Raw genomic sequence first — 17,730 nt, 5'->3', positions numbered from 1 at the left:
GGGGCGTACGGTCTCGGTTAGTTTGGCAAAAAGCTTTTAGCTCTAGCATCATAAATGTAGTATTTTGTGACAGAAGATGACAACATGCAAAATATAACGTGACTTCTTACCTTTTGTGATGAAACAACGCGATCGCGAATCGAATCCAGTCTGTTTCAGATGTGTGAATGATCCATGAAAGTCCAATAAAATACATCCAATTACCATTTTTGTCCACAAATGCTTATAATCCGTGAAATATAGATACATAGTCTGTTGTTTACATCAGATTTCGCATGAAGGTCTTATCGCCTACAATCTGAGGACTGTTTGCGTCGTAACACACTGTATATAAGATTACCAAGATTACTCCGGGTTCCAATAACCACGCGTTAAAACTTTGTTTTTAAAAGTAGGTGGGAGTATAATCCATAATATCCAAATAGCGGTGTTATTTCTGTGAGACATGATAACAGCACAGAGGGTCTCATTCAAGTGACTGCTCTGTGCTCTCTAGCTACCTGGTGGGTGGAGACCTGCGAGTGGGGTGGTGGGCGGGAAAATTCAAACTGAATGTGACGAAACTTTTTGTTACGTCACAACGGAGCTGAGTTTTAACTCGCGCAATCTGAGACTCAAGGCAGAGGACATTCAGAAACCTTTATCTCACTCAAAACAGCATGGATGGATTTTTTTCCAAGTTTGTATGCGTGTGGGAGCATCAGAGACACAAATGAACACCCCAAAACCCAGAAAAAGTGAGTTTTTCATAATATGGGCACTTTAATAGCATTGATAAACCTGTGATGGTTTTCTGTGACGGGAAAGAAACGTAAGCCATCAGCATCTAATAATTTACGCAAGAGGCACTCTGGAGACGTCAACGAAAATCGAACAGGGCCAAAACATTTTACAGCTGATTGCTGTGAAAAAAGTTAAGCGACGACGTCAAGTATAACCGCAGCAATGACAGTGTTCTTAATATGACAAAAAAAGTGTTTTGATTAATGACATTAATGTTTATATTTTTAATTAGTGTATACCACTAGTCAACTAAATGAATAGAACATGCCAAAGATGAATGCACATTTATATAGGCGATTGATTGAATAGATTTATAGCATTTTGAATAAAAACTTGTCATGGATTTATTGCATTTTGTGAAAACATAATCCGTTTGTATAATAAATCTTTGAAAATCAAGTTATGGATTTTAATTTTTTATGTTTTTATAACCTAAAGATGCTATGTGAAAGTTTGTAACAGAAAATAGTGGTTTTCATCTTGACACTTTCTTGGTATAGAAAATACGTTTTTACAGAAATTTGTCAAAATGGATTTTTTGCGTTTTGGAACCAAACTCTTCATATATACAACTATAATAACTAGCTCATGTACTGTAAAGGTGGGGTGCATGATCTCTGAATGCCAATGTTGACATTTGAACATTCCCCTACCCCAATAGTATCTGGAACTTCTTTTGATAGACCCGCCCCACACATACGCAACCCAGGCAACAATGTCGGTTAGTAGACACGCATCTACTGCTGATTGGCTATGAGTGTGTTTTGGTATTCGGCCTGACTCCCTTTTCCAGTGTTTTTCAAAAATAATGCACCCCACCTTAAAGAGGCCCTTCCACATAAAACCGTTTTTACTTGTATTTTTTGATATGTGTTAGGTCCATATGTGTTTGTGTTGTGTCGTGAATGTGAAAATGAACTTCCACCTCCTCTGTCAGCTCTAGCCACTGAAAAGAAATAAGCGGAGAAATCAGGTCAGTTAGAAAAGCTTATCAGTGTAACGTGGAACTGATTGAGGTCATTAATATTCATGAGCTCTTCAACTTGAGACCGCGCCCACATATTACGTGTAGTTGAGTTAGTTTTCATAACAAGTTACAGCAAGGATGGCTAAATGTCAACCGTACCGTATTCGGGCCATTGTTTTTCGTCGAGAGACATCATTCCTATTAAACGAGGGAATCATAACAGTTGCTACATGTTTGGATGTTCAGAAGAACGCTGGATTTGAAGAGAGACTGCGATTAAAAAGCAATGCTCCTCTATCAGTATTGGATCTGGACAGAATGGCGCAGCTTATGTGAGTAAAGTCTTATGTGTCACTGTGGCGGCTGGTGTTTTCTCTTCCGAGGGACACGATTTCATGCTGCACACGCTTTGAAAGGGTTTATGATAAAAGACACGCGTGTGTGTGTGACTTAAACACTTTAGTACTATGTGTTATCAGTTGCGGCCAGGATTTCTCTTCAGAGGGACGCGATTCACGCGAATTCATGATGCACACGCATCGAATGTAATAAAAGTTTGTGCGTTCGTTACACGTGCGTCGAAGGGTTTATGTAAAAGACGCTTGTGTGTGTGTGTGTGTGTGTTTGTGTGTGTTTTTTGTGTGCGTGGGTTTACGATAAAAGACACGTGTGTGTGTTTGTGTGTGTGTTTTTGTGCGTGGGTTTACGATAAAAGACGTGTGTGTGTGTGTCAAAAGGGTTTATGATAAAATATGCGTGTGTAAGAAAGACACTGTGTCTTAAGACACTCACTTAACATTAAACTGATTACACATGAGATTAAATTGAAAGTTAGTTTGAACGCAAAACTGTTATCCAATCATAGCAGTGGGCGTTTACTTCCAAGTCGTCAATGCAGCCCGCCCATTAAAACGAATCATTTCTCTAACCAGCCTCAAAATCAGGGTACAAAATGGCCTATTACTTATTGCTTTTGATGTTTTTGGATGTAAAAACCATGCAAACGTCATGAGTAGACCTCAGACAACAGTATAAAACAATAAAAACGACAGAGGAAGGGCACCTTTAAAATGCCACTTTTTGGACAATTTGGACAGTTTGTGTATGTGGTCCATATGTTTCTAATTACATGTTCATAATGATCATTACTGTTTGTTCCTCAGGTCGAGTCTGGAGTACAGCCTGGAGGATGTGGTTCAGTTTGGTGGTGATTTCAGAGAACTCTTCATCAAGTCCAGCTGTTACAGCGTCATTCTCATAACTGCTGCTCATCCGGGTCATACGATCAGCTGGATCTTCTCCTCTAAAACCAAAAGCATCGCCTTCAGTGTAGTGTACAGAGAGAAGAAAGACACACCTCTGGAGCAGGCTAAGGTAACGGAATCATGTACAGTATTTAAGAAGCTTGCACATATACAGTACATTGCATCCGGGTTTTTTTTCTAGAAATTTAACAGGTTTTTTGTTTACAGTAGGTAAACGCTTGTAAGGTATTTATACACCACTGATAATATAGTTATGTCGATTATATTGCATTTCTGTCAACAGATCCTCATAAAAGTTACACAGTGCCGACCAATTAGTAGTTAGTTAGGGCTTATCAGTCATACTTTTTGGATTGAAACTAGACCAATAAATCTTTTATGTAAATAACTTGAAGTTTTGACTTCAGAAAACAAATAGATAACTAACTTGTACGACTAGTCAGCTCCCCCAGCCATAGGACAGCTGTAATAATCTTAATGAATGATCTCCAAACCTCATGCAACTTTTTCAGGTTCTGATCCCTCTGACAAGATGCAACTCTCACAAGGAAACCATTCAGGGTCAGCTAAAGGTCAGGAACCCTGGAGAATACACCCTCATCTTTGACAACTCCTTCTCCAGGTCTGCACTGCCACGCATTTATTTCTTCAACAAATTTCCTATCATCTACTGGCATTGAGTTATGAATAATTATTGTTCCTATTTACAGGTTTCTTTCAAAGAAAGTCCTCTACAAACTGACTATAGAGACGCCAGAGGTCCAAAATGGAAGTGATTCTCCTTAAACAGGAAAACATCTCACGCACACACACACACACACACACACACACACACACACACACACACACACATATTTACAAAGCCAAGTAGGCATTGCTGCTTTGAAGGATTTGTGTGGCCTTATAAGGAAAAAAATCAAGAATATGCTTTAATCTTTCTTAGTTTTAACCACAAAACTAAGAAAAAATATATATAAATAAATATTTGTTTAAACAGAGCATATTGTAGGAATATTTTGCAATACTGTGTATCATATGTTAATGCAGTATACTGCTTTAAATGAAAAAATCACTGTACTTTAGTATTTTTATCACAGTAAAACAAATGAATATATAACAAAATTAAAAATTTAATAAGAATCAACCCTTAAAATAATATTAACAATTGACACATTACAGTTATGACAATTTCAGGGAAAATTGCATTTTTTGTTTTGGAAATAATGTCATAATTGTAAAAAAAACATTGTCATAAAAATAGGCTACATTTTTTCTGTTTGGGTAAAAAATGAGCCAGTCATGTTATTATGAGATTAACCATATAATTAAAAAAATAATGTACTGCCACAAGTGACAAACTTTAATAGACTTATTATTTTTAGACTTAACAACAGCGCTGACAAATTTAACACTGAAACATGAAGGATGTGAACAAGAAAAAATCTCTGTGTGGTCAGGATTGTACATGTCTACATGAAGGATTTGATTGATTGCAGATTATGCACTACACAAAAGCTTTATTACTACTCTTTTGAAGTGAGATTTACTATAGCTACTGATGTGACTTTTGTGTATGGACAGATGTGTGGTCTGTTTGTTTGACATTCCTTTATGCCAAATATTTATCTTGCACAAATGCATAAAATGTAGGAATGGGGAAAATGTTGGGAGCCTTAATGGATTTCTAAATGGAAAAATACCAAACGTTTGCAATGAATGTACACTCAAATAAATAAATCATAAAATGCTGGGTTATTTTCAACCCAATGTTGGGTCAAAAAGGGACGAAGCCAACCCTTTAATTCATTATTTGGTCAAATATACACATGTATGGCTTGTTTTTTCCTTTTGACCCAGAGTTGGGTCTGAAAATAACCCAGTAGTCTTAAAGAACAAATCAATTTTTCTTATGAGATTACAGATACTCTAGTGCTCTGTTTTTAAAGGTCTTCAGTAATTACGATTTCTATGCAGACATAATATTTGTATTCATAAAAGGGTAATTAGACGATGTGTATGTTTATGTCATGCAAACATTTATGAGCTGCTTTGTGTTTTTCATGTGTAAGGTTTTGTTTAGATAGTAATAATAATACAAATAACAGCAGCTCAAGTTAGATGCTGTAAATGACACTTTGACTATTGTATGTTACATTTTCTTTGGTTCTCCACTGTTGCACTTTCTAAATGTTTTTTTTTTTAGAGTCTAATACGGTACTAATCAAGACTGGTAGTAATATTCTGACTAATTTCTGTATGTGGCTAATATATTGCTGCTGGTTTGAAATGAAGCTATTGAATTAAAATTTCTCATTAGTGTGATTCTTTCTTTTACCTTTAATTTCACTTTTTATCCATAAAGGTCCTTTTCCTCAGGCAGCATTAATATTTTACCCTGTCTGTGAAAATCAAGCTAAGGTCATACATTTATCCCACATAGTGTAATGTAAGAACATACTGTGAAAATAAGTTCTTGATATCTTTAGTATTGACTGAGTAAGGTCATGTCAAAGATTGAAATCAATGTGAAATCAAACTATCACAGACATGGTCACATATCTTTTGGTTTAGAACCATATGGTTTCTGCTCTTAAGATGAGCCATGTTGTTAAATAGTTTTAGTACATACAGACACTCATTTGTATATGCAATTATTAAAATTTTATATTAATGTATCAAGATGCATTAATATAACACCCTTCGAAGCAAAGGGTGTTGTATCACACCAAAGGGGGTTATTTTGCAATAACAACTGGCTGCCTGTACATTATTCTGCTTATTACACGGCTATTTACCTCTTAAGTAATGAAAGGAACATTAAATATTGATCTAAAATATTGTATTTGCTAATTTTAACCAATGCAGACCTCCCTTAAGGAAAATACTTTTAACATAATACGCTCAAATGTCACAAACACCCTATTTAATCATTTGTAAATATAATGCAGGGCTCCAGACTGCAACCAAATGGTCGCATTTTGCCACCAAAATTTGAGAGTGTGCCACTGAATATTACATCCGGTCGCACATGTGTGATGTGTGACTATATTTAAAACAGCACATTGTGCTTTCTGCATCTATCATCAAAGTATTTATTAGTAATACAGTGTATTACTTAATAGAAATGTGAATATTTGGTTAGCATGTTGATTTACAGTTTGTGCCCCTAAATTTTCTGGCTGCGCCCCTAAAATTTTCAGTTAGGGGGCCACTGTGCTCCTAGTGAAAAAGGTTAGTCTGGAGCCCTGTAATGTCATATACAGTATGAGTCATTTTATTGTGGCAGCCAAAACCAAAACGTCAGAAAATCATTATTCTTAGTATACTATCTAACTGATTTTAAAATAATGATTTTGGGGCTTTATAATGGGCAATTCAAAATGTATTGTGTTGGATGCCATCATGAAGGATTAAACTTTTCTTTAACATAAACCCACATTAAGCTGAATTAAGTTATTACCATCCTTACCCAAGACTTCCCCATTACATTTAAAAGATTTATGACATAAAACCACACATAACACAGTTGACGGACAAAGTAACACAGTTGACAGGAGTAACACAGCTTGACAGGACACATTAGAAGTTAAAGTTTCTCAGCAGCAGTTTAACACATCTCCCTAAAACACAAATCATTCTGTTTAATATTAGGGTAAGCCCCTTAGGGGCGGTTTCCCGGACAGGGATTAAACTAGTCCTAGACTAAAACATTTTTAAGAGCTGTCCAAACTGAAAACAACTTGCGCTGACATATCTTAAAATACACCAGTTCCCTTTGTGTTGCCTCAAAATGCGCACAGGTAATGTTTTAAGTAAGGCATGTTTGTTAAAACTAGTTATGGCCTAGTCCTGGATTAAGCTAATCCCTGTCCGGGAAACCGCCCCATAGTGTTTACAGTAAGTATATGAACTCAGTATCCATAAAGCATTTTAAACACACACATTATAATAATATCTATTATAATGCTAATTAATATATGATTATAAAGGTAAATAAAGTTTTATAATGCATCATGACACCTTTTATTCATTATTTATTCTTTATGCCATTCCACCATATATTCATGGTGAGAACTGGTTAATCCATACACAAATTGATCCACACAAATGAATCCATACACAGGTTGATCCACACAAGTTAATTCATACACAGGTTGATCCACACACGTTAATCCATACACAGGTTGATCCACACAAATTAATCTATACACAGGTTGATCCACACAAGTTAATCTATACACAGGTTGATCCACACAAGTTAATCTATACACAGGTTGATCCACACACGTTAATCCATACCAAGGTTGATCCACACAAGTTAATCTATACACGGGTTGGGGGAGGGGCCATTATGACACTACAAGCTGTAAGGACAAATATAGTAACATCATATCACTTTTCAGTCATGACTAGCAGAAACAGATGCATGTAAAATCTATTATAATAGTCTTAGAGTACACTTAAAAGTAATTTCTGTGTAAAAACAAGTATTTTTATCGACAACACTTACTGTGAGCATAACTTAACACAGAATTGCCAACATTGTCAACCACGCAAATCCTTGTTTATGGGTAACACAGTTGACATTTTAGGGCCTTTGGCAAGCTGCTGACCTTGGACTAGTTAGTACATGACCTTGATTAATTATGTTTTTATGTTCTTTCTCTACGTATTTATAAGTAAAGCATGTGACACAAGGAAAAACACAGTTAACGGTCAATCAATCTACTCTATGCGCAGACAATAATGTACTGTAGATAAAATATTGAAGAGGAGAAGTTATGACTTCAAATTTCCCTCTATAAAGGATGTTACATTCCTCGATGTTGGACTTGTGACTTTGAAACAAACCATTGCTGATGTATAGGGGTTTTATTGGGAGTAACACAGTTGACACTGATTTCTCGAGCATACACAAAATGGGTGATTTAATGTAGGTGCATGAGCAAAATATATATATAAAAAACTTTTTTATTTAATTATATTTTTAGACAACAGAAAGATGTATTTTAGAACTAATCTGAAGAGCAAAATCTCACATTTAACAAATCGGACAGCACAAAAACAGCAAATTCTAGTATAGAATATGTCATTTTTGCAAGATAAAAGATGGATATCTATTGGATTTTTGTATTTAATTAATTAGAAAACTCCTCTGATATAAAAATGATCACTTTTAGTGTACACTTTTTCATAAAAAAAAATGCAGCATTTTTGTCAAATCGTCATATATTTTTATGCTACTTTAACTTAAAAAATTAAGTTAAACAATTTCAACTTGTTTTTATAAGTTATGTCAACTATTCGCGGATCAAAACATAAAATATTAGCTTGAATTGACTTGCAAAACAAAGTTGTTTTAACTTCATGATACAGTATTTTAAATATGTTTTAAAAGACATATTTATATAAATTTTTTATGTAATATTAAACTGTACCTGTCAAAATTCTTTGCAGCGTTTGTGTTACCCTACTGTATGTTATTAGTTTTGATAGGTTGTTATCTAAGAATATAAAACCTGCAAATGTTGCAGAATCAAGCATTTCAACGAGCCGTGTAATAAATTGCTTTAATAATAACAACCTACAGTATGGAAATAATTTCACCATTTGACACCCTGCACTATGGTGATTTTTGGTGTTCTAAAATATATGATTTTTCTAAGATACCTGTATCTTTACTTAACTTTGTACCCAACATCCTCCCTTTACCATGGTAAAAAAAATCCCTGCAGTGCACTGCTTTTCTCCCTGTCTGGCCAACCATCTGCTCCGAACATATTCTGATGTTCTCCACGATGATTATGTCTCTATGTATCCACTAAGGATATTGATTATTCCCAGGCATTGCTTCATCCAATCAGTAGCAGGATGCTGTTGCCCTTGGTTACAGCATCCAGCTCTGCAGAGAGCGCGGGTGTCGTTCAGCTCGTGGTGAAGTGTGTCTGAACACGTGTGTTTGCGGTGCAGTCCAGACCGTTTCCCAAGGTTAATGATCCTATTGTAAATCAGATCACATCCTGGGACCGGCCTGCAATGATCAGAGATTTACACGCATACAGTGAGAGAGCGAGAGGGAGAGAAAACTGAGGGAGAGCGTGTTAAAAAAAGAATGTGAGTTGAATAACAATCACATTTAAAAACAACGACTTGCACTCCAAGGTTGCACCTATGCATTTAGTGTTGGAAGGTCAAATGTGATGCTTAAAGAACGTATTACTCAACAAGTACATTAATGCGATTTGATGTAGCTGATACACACATTCCTGCCATATCTGTTATTCATTATAAGAATTTCACAGTTTACTACCCATAATGCAGGGTGACTGATTTAATCTTACATTTCCAGTGTGATAAATGAACCACCCCAAATTTTAACATCTTGACTGTTGGCAACTCTCAGCAGTCCAGTTAATGTATGCGAAGCAATAGGGGGCAGTCTTACCCATAACAACCGTTACTACTGGACTGCACCTGTTAGATAACCATCAATGAGACTTTCTGATTCATGAAAGTGCATTCATTAAAACTATTGAAGGCAGTTGAACCTGACGAAAAATAACTACTATTGTATAACAGCTGGCTATAAGTACAGACCTCAAAAACATATCTTAACATTCTTAATATTTTGTAATCAGGAGATATATTGCTACATTATTTAACCCTTTCTGTTTCGATATATACAGAAAATAAACTCCTCAGTTTAGGGACATCATGCACCAATTATTTTTAAGGGGGCACATTGTGCACAGCTCACAGAAATTTGTGCATTAAAGGGGACATTTCACAAGACATTTTTAAGATCCCCGTGGTACATATGTAAAGTTTTAGCTCAAAATATCATATAGATCATTTATTATAACATGTTAAAATTGCCGCTATGTAGGTGTGAGCAAAAATGTTCAATTTAACTGCAAATGAGCTGATCTCTGCACTAAATGGCAGTGCAGTGGTTGGATATTGCAGATTAAGGGGCTGTATTATTATAATAAGATCCCCTTCTGACATCACAAGGGGAGCCAAATTTAAATAATCTATTTTTTCACATGCTTGCAAAGAATGGTTTATCAAAACTAAATTACTGGGTTGATCGTTTTAAAATTTTCTAGGTTAATAGAAGCCCTCGGTACACAATTATAGCACTTAAACATGGAATAAAGTGAGATTTTTATGATATGTCCCCTTTAAAAGAAATATTATAAAACGGTTAGTTCCAATCCTTGATTCTGATTGGTCAATAGGTGTGCTTTATTCACGATAAAACATGGCTATGACCGCTTCACCCAACGGTTCTGTTTATCACTGCGCCCTTAGCAACCACATGTATTGGTTTGTTGTTTTTGTTTGAGCTTTCATGCATATTACACATTGGAACACATTTTTGTTCATGGTCAGGGACTATTTTTTCTAGCGGAAGAAATGCTTTTTATTGATTTAACTTCATGAAAGTTGCACTAATATTTTTTTAACTTTAATATTGTGTGGTAACCAGTTTATAAAAGCAATAAGGTACTGTAGGCAAGTACTGTAGAGCCGGCTGAAGAGCCGTTGCTTATTCACGATACAGCACAGCCTCTCGTACCTTTTTGCTTACTTATAGAGCATTAACAGTGTTGTGTTTTTTATTTTTCACTTACATTTCTAACAATCTGAGCCCCTGCCTTCATGTAAAAAAGAACCAAAATAAAAGTTTTGACCAAATTTGATGTCAAATACTAATATCAGTTGAGAATTCGTTTATATTTTACGTGTCGGCTAATTCGTATAAATTCATACCAAGTGAATCGTGCAAAAACGTACGATTCTCATGAAAAAAACAACAACGAAACCAAACCCCTAAAGCTAGATTTATAGTTTAGTTTTTTACCTGATGGGAGGGGTTCTGGTGGACCAATCACAGCACTTGCGGTCCGCGTAAAACTGACGCGCTGTTAAAATTTTTGTGAGGTGCACGTCAGGCTACGCAGAGGCTACGGATAAACTACGGCGTATAGCTATGGCGTATAGCTACGGCGTATAGCTACGGCGTATAGCTACGGCATATAGCTACGGCGTAGAACTTACGCATGACTATAAATCTGGCTCAACGTCACAGGGGTCAAGGCAAATAAAAAAAAAACGAATGTGGTCGTATGAATTAATACGAATTAGCCAACTCGTAAAATATGTACGAATTCTCGTGTTGGTATGACATGCAGAAGTTACATCTGAAATGGCATTTATGTTTATTTGTGTTTTGTTTAATGACTTGTTGAATGCTGCTTAATTGTGCCATTAATGTATTTGCACAACAACTGCGTTATATAACAATAAAACATAAATAAAATAAAAAGTATGTAAACAATTAAAATCACATAAACAGCGTCACGTGATTGACTTTAATGTTTATTTAACATTTTTAACCATTTATTTTTTAAACATCAGGGGTTAACTGCACATTACAGTACTCGGGTTTAGAAGTGCGTTTCTGACGACGTTTTAATTATTCAGATAACAAAATTCAGCAGAAAGGAGACTGCGACCGCTCACATACTGTTGACTGCCACTGCGCTGTTGCGTCTGCAGCGCCTACCGCCTGAATGAAACAACATGTAACAAAATAAAAAATAACCTATGAAAAGTGATGAGGATGCAGCACAGTGCTTTACAAACTATATATGGGTGATTATATAAGTGCAGGTACATCCAATGTCATAATTTTTTCTGCTTGTCAAATGTTTATATTAATAATAATGTTAATTATTTGGTACTCATTTTCATAGATTAAGTTACAGGCCATAACAATATATTATAGCTGAAATGCATTTTAAGATCCATGTGTTTTTTAAACTTCATTTTTGAAAACCTCAGACACAATATGGAAGAAGGGCAGTTGACGTTCCCCATATTACTGTATGTATTTAAGGTCTACAGAGACATATGGCCTCTGAAATCTGTTTATGATTCAGTGTGTGAATTTTATTACCATAATAAATAACAGAGTATCACACCTTCCTTTATCTTGGCCACTGTGTGAAGACACTTTTTATTCATTTTCTCCGTCTCTCTTGCTAGTGTGCTGTTGGCATTCAGGGCGTATTTCAAATTCCCAGTTGACATCTCGTAAATGCGGTTGTGGCCCGTTTGCTTGTGTCAAATACGATTTCGTCCACAGGGGCTGTTCATCACAAACTTCCACCCTGTCGGACAACAACCGAGACCTCCCTGCTTATTTCAGCACTCTGTGTCGTCTCCAATCTCTTTTATCCTGCACACTTCTCTTTTCTTCACGTGTTTCAGTTTTCTAATTGAATTCTTACTTCAGTCGTTGCATATCAGATCTATAAAGAAAATTTAAGTGGTGCTTGTCTATGCAAGTGGTGTCTATGTAAGTGGTGCTTGTCTAAACCTGTCACCATGATGGTTGCCATGGTGTTGCTATGCAGTGGCTGGATGGTTAGTGCATTGCTTTGTGATCGCAAATGTAAAGGTGCACTGGAATGGTTTTATGGTTGCTAGTCATTTCTGAATGGTTGCCATGATGTCGGGTGGTTGCAATGTTCTGCATCCGGAATATTAGTAGTATTAGTAATATTTTATGTTTCTGACCACCATCTTATTTCTGTTATAAATCATGATTGCCTCTCATGCCATGTTTCTACACTAATGATGGATGTACTGGCCTCATTATGAGAAACCTGTTTATTCAAAATTACCTGTATCTTATTCAAAGACGGTTGAATTTGTTAATTTTGGAAACGTTCGAAAATAATCAATCATTCATTGATTCATACATTCATATTTTTCTTTCTTTCAACTCCCATCTTAGCTTTCCAATTGATAGTCTTTTTGATCTGTTGTTTCCATGACAACATGCAGTAGCTCCAAACCTTTCAATAAAATGTACAATTATGAGCAGTGTGGAGACGGCCCTTTTAGTCCACTTGGTTTGCCAGTAGAGATTTATAAAATATATATATATTATTAATAATAATATTTAGTAAGCACATTTATTATTGTTCATACCTCTTATAATTGGTATACTATAAGTATTTGAACAAAATCTATGAAACTACCCACAACATTGTGGTGACAGTGTTTGAATGCCAGGCACCTCTCATATCCCAGCAAGCAATTTTGCGTTTTAATAGCCGTAAAAACACACGTCTTGATAAAATAACACAACATTTGGGCTGTCAGTGAAAATTTAATAGATGTCTAACCATAGTCCAAAAATAAATAAATGAAACCAAACACCTTGTAATCACTGTTGACTTTGCTTACATGATGGAATATCATACATCTCACAAGTTATTAAAGTTCATTTTGGTTAGAAGTGGGCTCCTCATAGCTGGACTTAATGGGGTCTATAGTTAACCTAGATGGTGAAATGACGGCTATTGTTTGGTGGGATGTTTCTTTGGAAAATAAAAGGAATCTATTTGTTATCAATTAATATTTTTTATTAACAGGTTGCCTAAAAACAGGTTGCCAGACATCAGCCGGAAAGAACAGCAAACATCTTTAGGTGCATGGATCAGTGGTCTCCAATGTGTTGCCCGCACAGTGTCTGTGAGTTGCCCAACAAAGCACATTCAATTAATAGTCTTAATTTTTATTTATTACATATTTTTTATATTAACTTATATTGGCTTTTTATGTATGTTGTTGCTCTTCAGCTATCATATAAGCATGGAGACAGAGTTGTACTTGCAACAACAATGTTGTAACTCGAATCATGACAACAGCATCACTACCCTTTTAAGGTAGACATATTGAATACTCTAACCCAGTGGTTCCCAAACTTTTTCAGTTTCCTTGTGTATGGTGCATTTCTTCGCGGCCCCCCAAAGAAAATTTGTGACAAAAAACTGTTCTAAACTCAACATTTTACTAAAACACATATTAAATTATACAAAAAAGTAGTGCTTTTGGTTAGTAGCCTTATTTTTTATGTTTAATTACACAGAATTCATGATAAATTTATGTATTTTATAAAATGTCATAAAACTGGGGCCCCCCTGGCACCATCTCACGGCCCCCCAGTTTGAAAACCCCTGCTCTAACCTATGTGTACCGTCCTCTTAAGGTGGACGTGCTGAATATACTTGTGTGTCGGTGTTTGAATTATGTAACTCAGTCAATGTGAGGTGCTTGCATTCGCCCCTACAATGTTTTAAACAATGCTAAAACATATCAACAAGTAAAATAAAATAAAATAGTAAAACAAAAAAGTTTTAAGTAGACTATATACTGTATAAAAAACCCTCCAGATCATTTTATTTTATGTGGTAACCCTTGCTCACAAAAGGGTTGGAGACCCCATCCAGGGGCCAGTTGTTCAAAATCTATTCGGATTTTGTATATCAAATTAGATCAAAAATTCAAAATGCTTTGTTCAAAACAAAAACATGGATTCTGAATTTGGATTGGATGACAAAATACATTCTAGGTTTTGTTCTGGATCAAATCTTCACTTTGTGAAGTAAGATTGGGATTTGTTTAATCACAAAAAGTAGGATTATTCTGATCCAAAAAAAATGCAATGATACATCTAATTAATTGTTACTAAAACTTATAAACCTACAGTTAGTCTACAATACAACATTTCTATTATGTAATATTTATAAATGTATAATTTTTTTGTTGAAATTTTGTTCAGTTCAAACCTTATAAGGATAAAGTATTCAAAGTTTAACATTGGGCTACCATCAGAGCCGATCCTGGCCTTCTGGGGGCCCTAAGCAACTTTGTGAGGGGGCCCTGTCATCGCGTTCATTAAAAACATTCAACGTCTCTGCTTAAATACAAAATGTTAACTAAAACACGTATTATCTTATAGCTGTACATTTTTGCCACATGTACATTACTGTGACACTCATCAGAATACTTCCTAAATTATAACATTGAAACATGTTTTCTGAAAAGCCCTTAATCTGTTACATTAGTACTTAGAAGACAAATATATTATTTATATATTATATAAAATAGCTGTCAGATTAACTATAACAAACAACTCAAAATATCTTCCAATTTGTTTAAAAACTAACGCATGATTCCACAGATAAACACACCAAAATACATCAATCTTTCTTTAAATATGCAAACATTAGACCTAATGTGCATTGCTTTAAATGGTAACAGGAGTGACACAACATCTTGCATGAATAAATGTTTATTTTTTAACACGTATGAAAGATTTTGATTATTAATGTGTACAAGCATACACACACTGGACTAAAACTGATTTTAGGTATTTGTACTGCAGTGTTTGTTATAAATCCATTGCATAGCTAGTCAAGACTAAATAGGAATTTGTGTTCTTAATCTTTTTAATTCACCTTCATGGCGCTTGTCTCTCCTGCTCCGGGCGGATAGCTTTAATATCTGAATGAAGACGCATGTTGATAAGTGCGTCAAACGCATGCAGAGATACCATAGATGGACTAACAAATGCAATAAAAGTTGTCACGGCTAGTCCGTGTCATGTTTTGTGTTTGTCTCCGATTACATCACTTGGACAATTCACGGACTGATTCCGCATCACACCTGTTCCTTGTTAAGTCTCTGTGTATTTATACTGCTGTCTGTGTCACACTAGTCGCCGGATGATTGTCATCACTACCCTGTCTGTTCCCAGAGTCATGTTTTGGATGTTCAAGTGTTTACTTACCTGTTCGTCGTGTTACTCCCGGGTGTGCCTCATAAGCCTTGAAAAGTGAAGCCTCTGGCTCTTTGATCGCCCCCTGATGGCTGGCTGCAGTACAAGTCATAAACCCCGCCCTCTCCATTCAAACGAATGGGACTCTGCTCTAAATAAAAAATTATTTACACTTCCAATAAAAGTTTCCGATAGATGGTTTTGGTCCTTTCAAATAGTTTTTATCACGCTGGTATATGTTCAAGTCTTCATTATTGTGGTTAGTTTCATTTTAGCATGTCATTTGATGCAATAGAAACGGAGCGTGACGTTATGATTGGCATGGTTGAAGTGGTCGCGTGGGCGTTTGGGCGGAAGTTTGATACCGCGGCTCCGCCTCTGGCTCCACGGATGATTCCTTCTGCGCATGCCTTGGCTCCAAACTGACGTTTTTACGTAACATGGCGGTGACCGTGGTCGGACATTTTTGGCTTCAATTCATTACAATGGTGGGAGGCGAAGTCGCGTCGTCCATCTTTTTTTACAGTCTGGTTACTCCTCGTGTTTTTGTTTCCAATTTTTTATTAAATGTTATTTATTTTCGAACTCTGCGTTTGCGTCCTCACTCTTCTACCGTGTCATGACATAAAGTATTGTGAGAGGATATAAAATATAATTTTGAATGGATCCCCCGGCACAATGATGTCACTCGCCAGCTGGTCTGTGCAGCGCTGCATGAAGTTAAAAACAAGGGGGCCCACTAGTGGTGCAGGGCCCTACGCAGCTCGCGTAGCCTGCGTATAGGGCGGATCGGCTCTTGCTACCATTCAAACCTTCCAGTCAATTACGAAAGAAAAAGTCCATATAAATCCCTCATACAGTAGACAATACCAAACCAAAATATTTAACATTTAATTTTAACAAAAGCAATCCTTAACTTTAACTGTCATTTGACACTGTACAGTATATTCATTAAAATCGCAATCACCAGAAACCAAACAGTCAAAAGTTTTAACAATCAGCATTTCTACAAATGTAAACTACAGGACGTTTAGCCTCTTTATGACTTAAAATTCATGTTTCAATGTGTTTGTGAATTATCTATAGTTGTTTTTTGAGGGCCAGAATAATAGACTGAATATTAAATTGAAATAAAAAATAAGGGAACGTTTTGATGTTTTATTGTCTCTTCAAGTAAAAACACTTAGTGACCCCATACCGTACCGACCAAACTGTTTTTAGCCTAATAGTTAACATTGACATGTGATCCCATTTAATCCAGATTTGCTCATCTGAAAAAATGTGTATCTGGATCAGGGTGGTCCAATCCAATTTTGCTTTGAAAAACTATAAAACAAAAGTGAGATGGTTTACCTGATCCCAGATAGCAAAAGGGATTACCAAATCTGGATAATTTTGATCCAGATTAAACTTTTTTTTAAACAACTGCCCCCTGATGTAGATAAAAAAATATCGTCTATAAGGCTCATATACATTTAATCTGCAGAGGATCTTTCCTTTGGATTTATGATTTGCATACTTATGATGTTATTTATATATTTAATATTATGTACGTATACTTTTGGTATTTATATATATGTATGTGCTTCTAAGGAGTCCCCAGAAATGTAAAAAAAAAAATGCTAAAGCAAAAGGTCTGCTGTGCTGCCAATTATTTTTGTTTGTGAACAATTTGTTGTCTATATAATATCACAATTACTTTCTATTTAACACAGTTTAAATGTTTCTTTACACAAAATATGAAAGGAATATTTGCAAAAGTTTCAGCTATCATAAGTTTGAGTATTGCGGTTACAATGTGCATAAATGACTGCAGGTGGGTGCTTGCAAGCACATTGAATTGAAAAATGGTTAATAAGTCTTCTAAAAAACATGTTGCACTTTTGTATATATGCCTTTGCATATTAAATTGATATGAGCCTTGTGGTCGGCCTTGCATATGTGTGCATCTTTTTTAATTCTTAAAATCAGTTACACTAAAGGAATCCAGCTGATAAGACCGATACAGGACCAAGCGATAAATTCGATTCACTTAGACACCGAGGTCGTGGCCCTCTGCATGTACCATCACACGG

The 17,730-nt window shown here is 35.7% G+C and overlaps 1 protein-coding gene across 2 annotated transcripts in view; it reads left to right on the top strand.

Annotated features, from left to right (window-relative positions):
- Positions 1-5,337, top strand: part of fyco1b (FYVE and coiled-coil domain autophagy adaptor 1b) — a 31,652-nt gene extending 26,315 nt beyond the window's left edge. For both annotated transcript variants that reach the window (XM_065276692.1, XM_065276691.1), the window contains exons 16-18: positions 2,914-3,124; positions 3,528-3,637; positions 3,726-5,337. In XM_065276692.1, the coding sequence (XP_065132764.1) occupies positions 2,914-3,124; positions 3,528-3,637; positions 3,726-3,801 (397 nt within the window). In that variant the 3' untranslated portion in view covers positions 3,802-5,337. The remainder of the gene's footprint in view (positions 1-2,913; positions 3,125-3,527; positions 3,638-3,725) is intronic.
- Positions 5,338-17,730: the final 12,393 nt, after the last annotated feature.

Source organism: Paramisgurnus dabryanus, chromosome 6, assembly GCF_030506205.2.
Source record: "Paramisgurnus dabryanus chromosome 6, PD_genome_1.1, whole genome shotgun sequence".
NCBI classification, from domain to species: Eukaryota; Metazoa; Chordata; class Actinopteri; order Cypriniformes; family Cobitidae; genus Paramisgurnus; species Paramisgurnus dabryanus.
The sequence above is the reverse complement of the archived record's forward strand: the minus strand, read 5'-3'. Positions and strand labels throughout refer to the sequence as shown.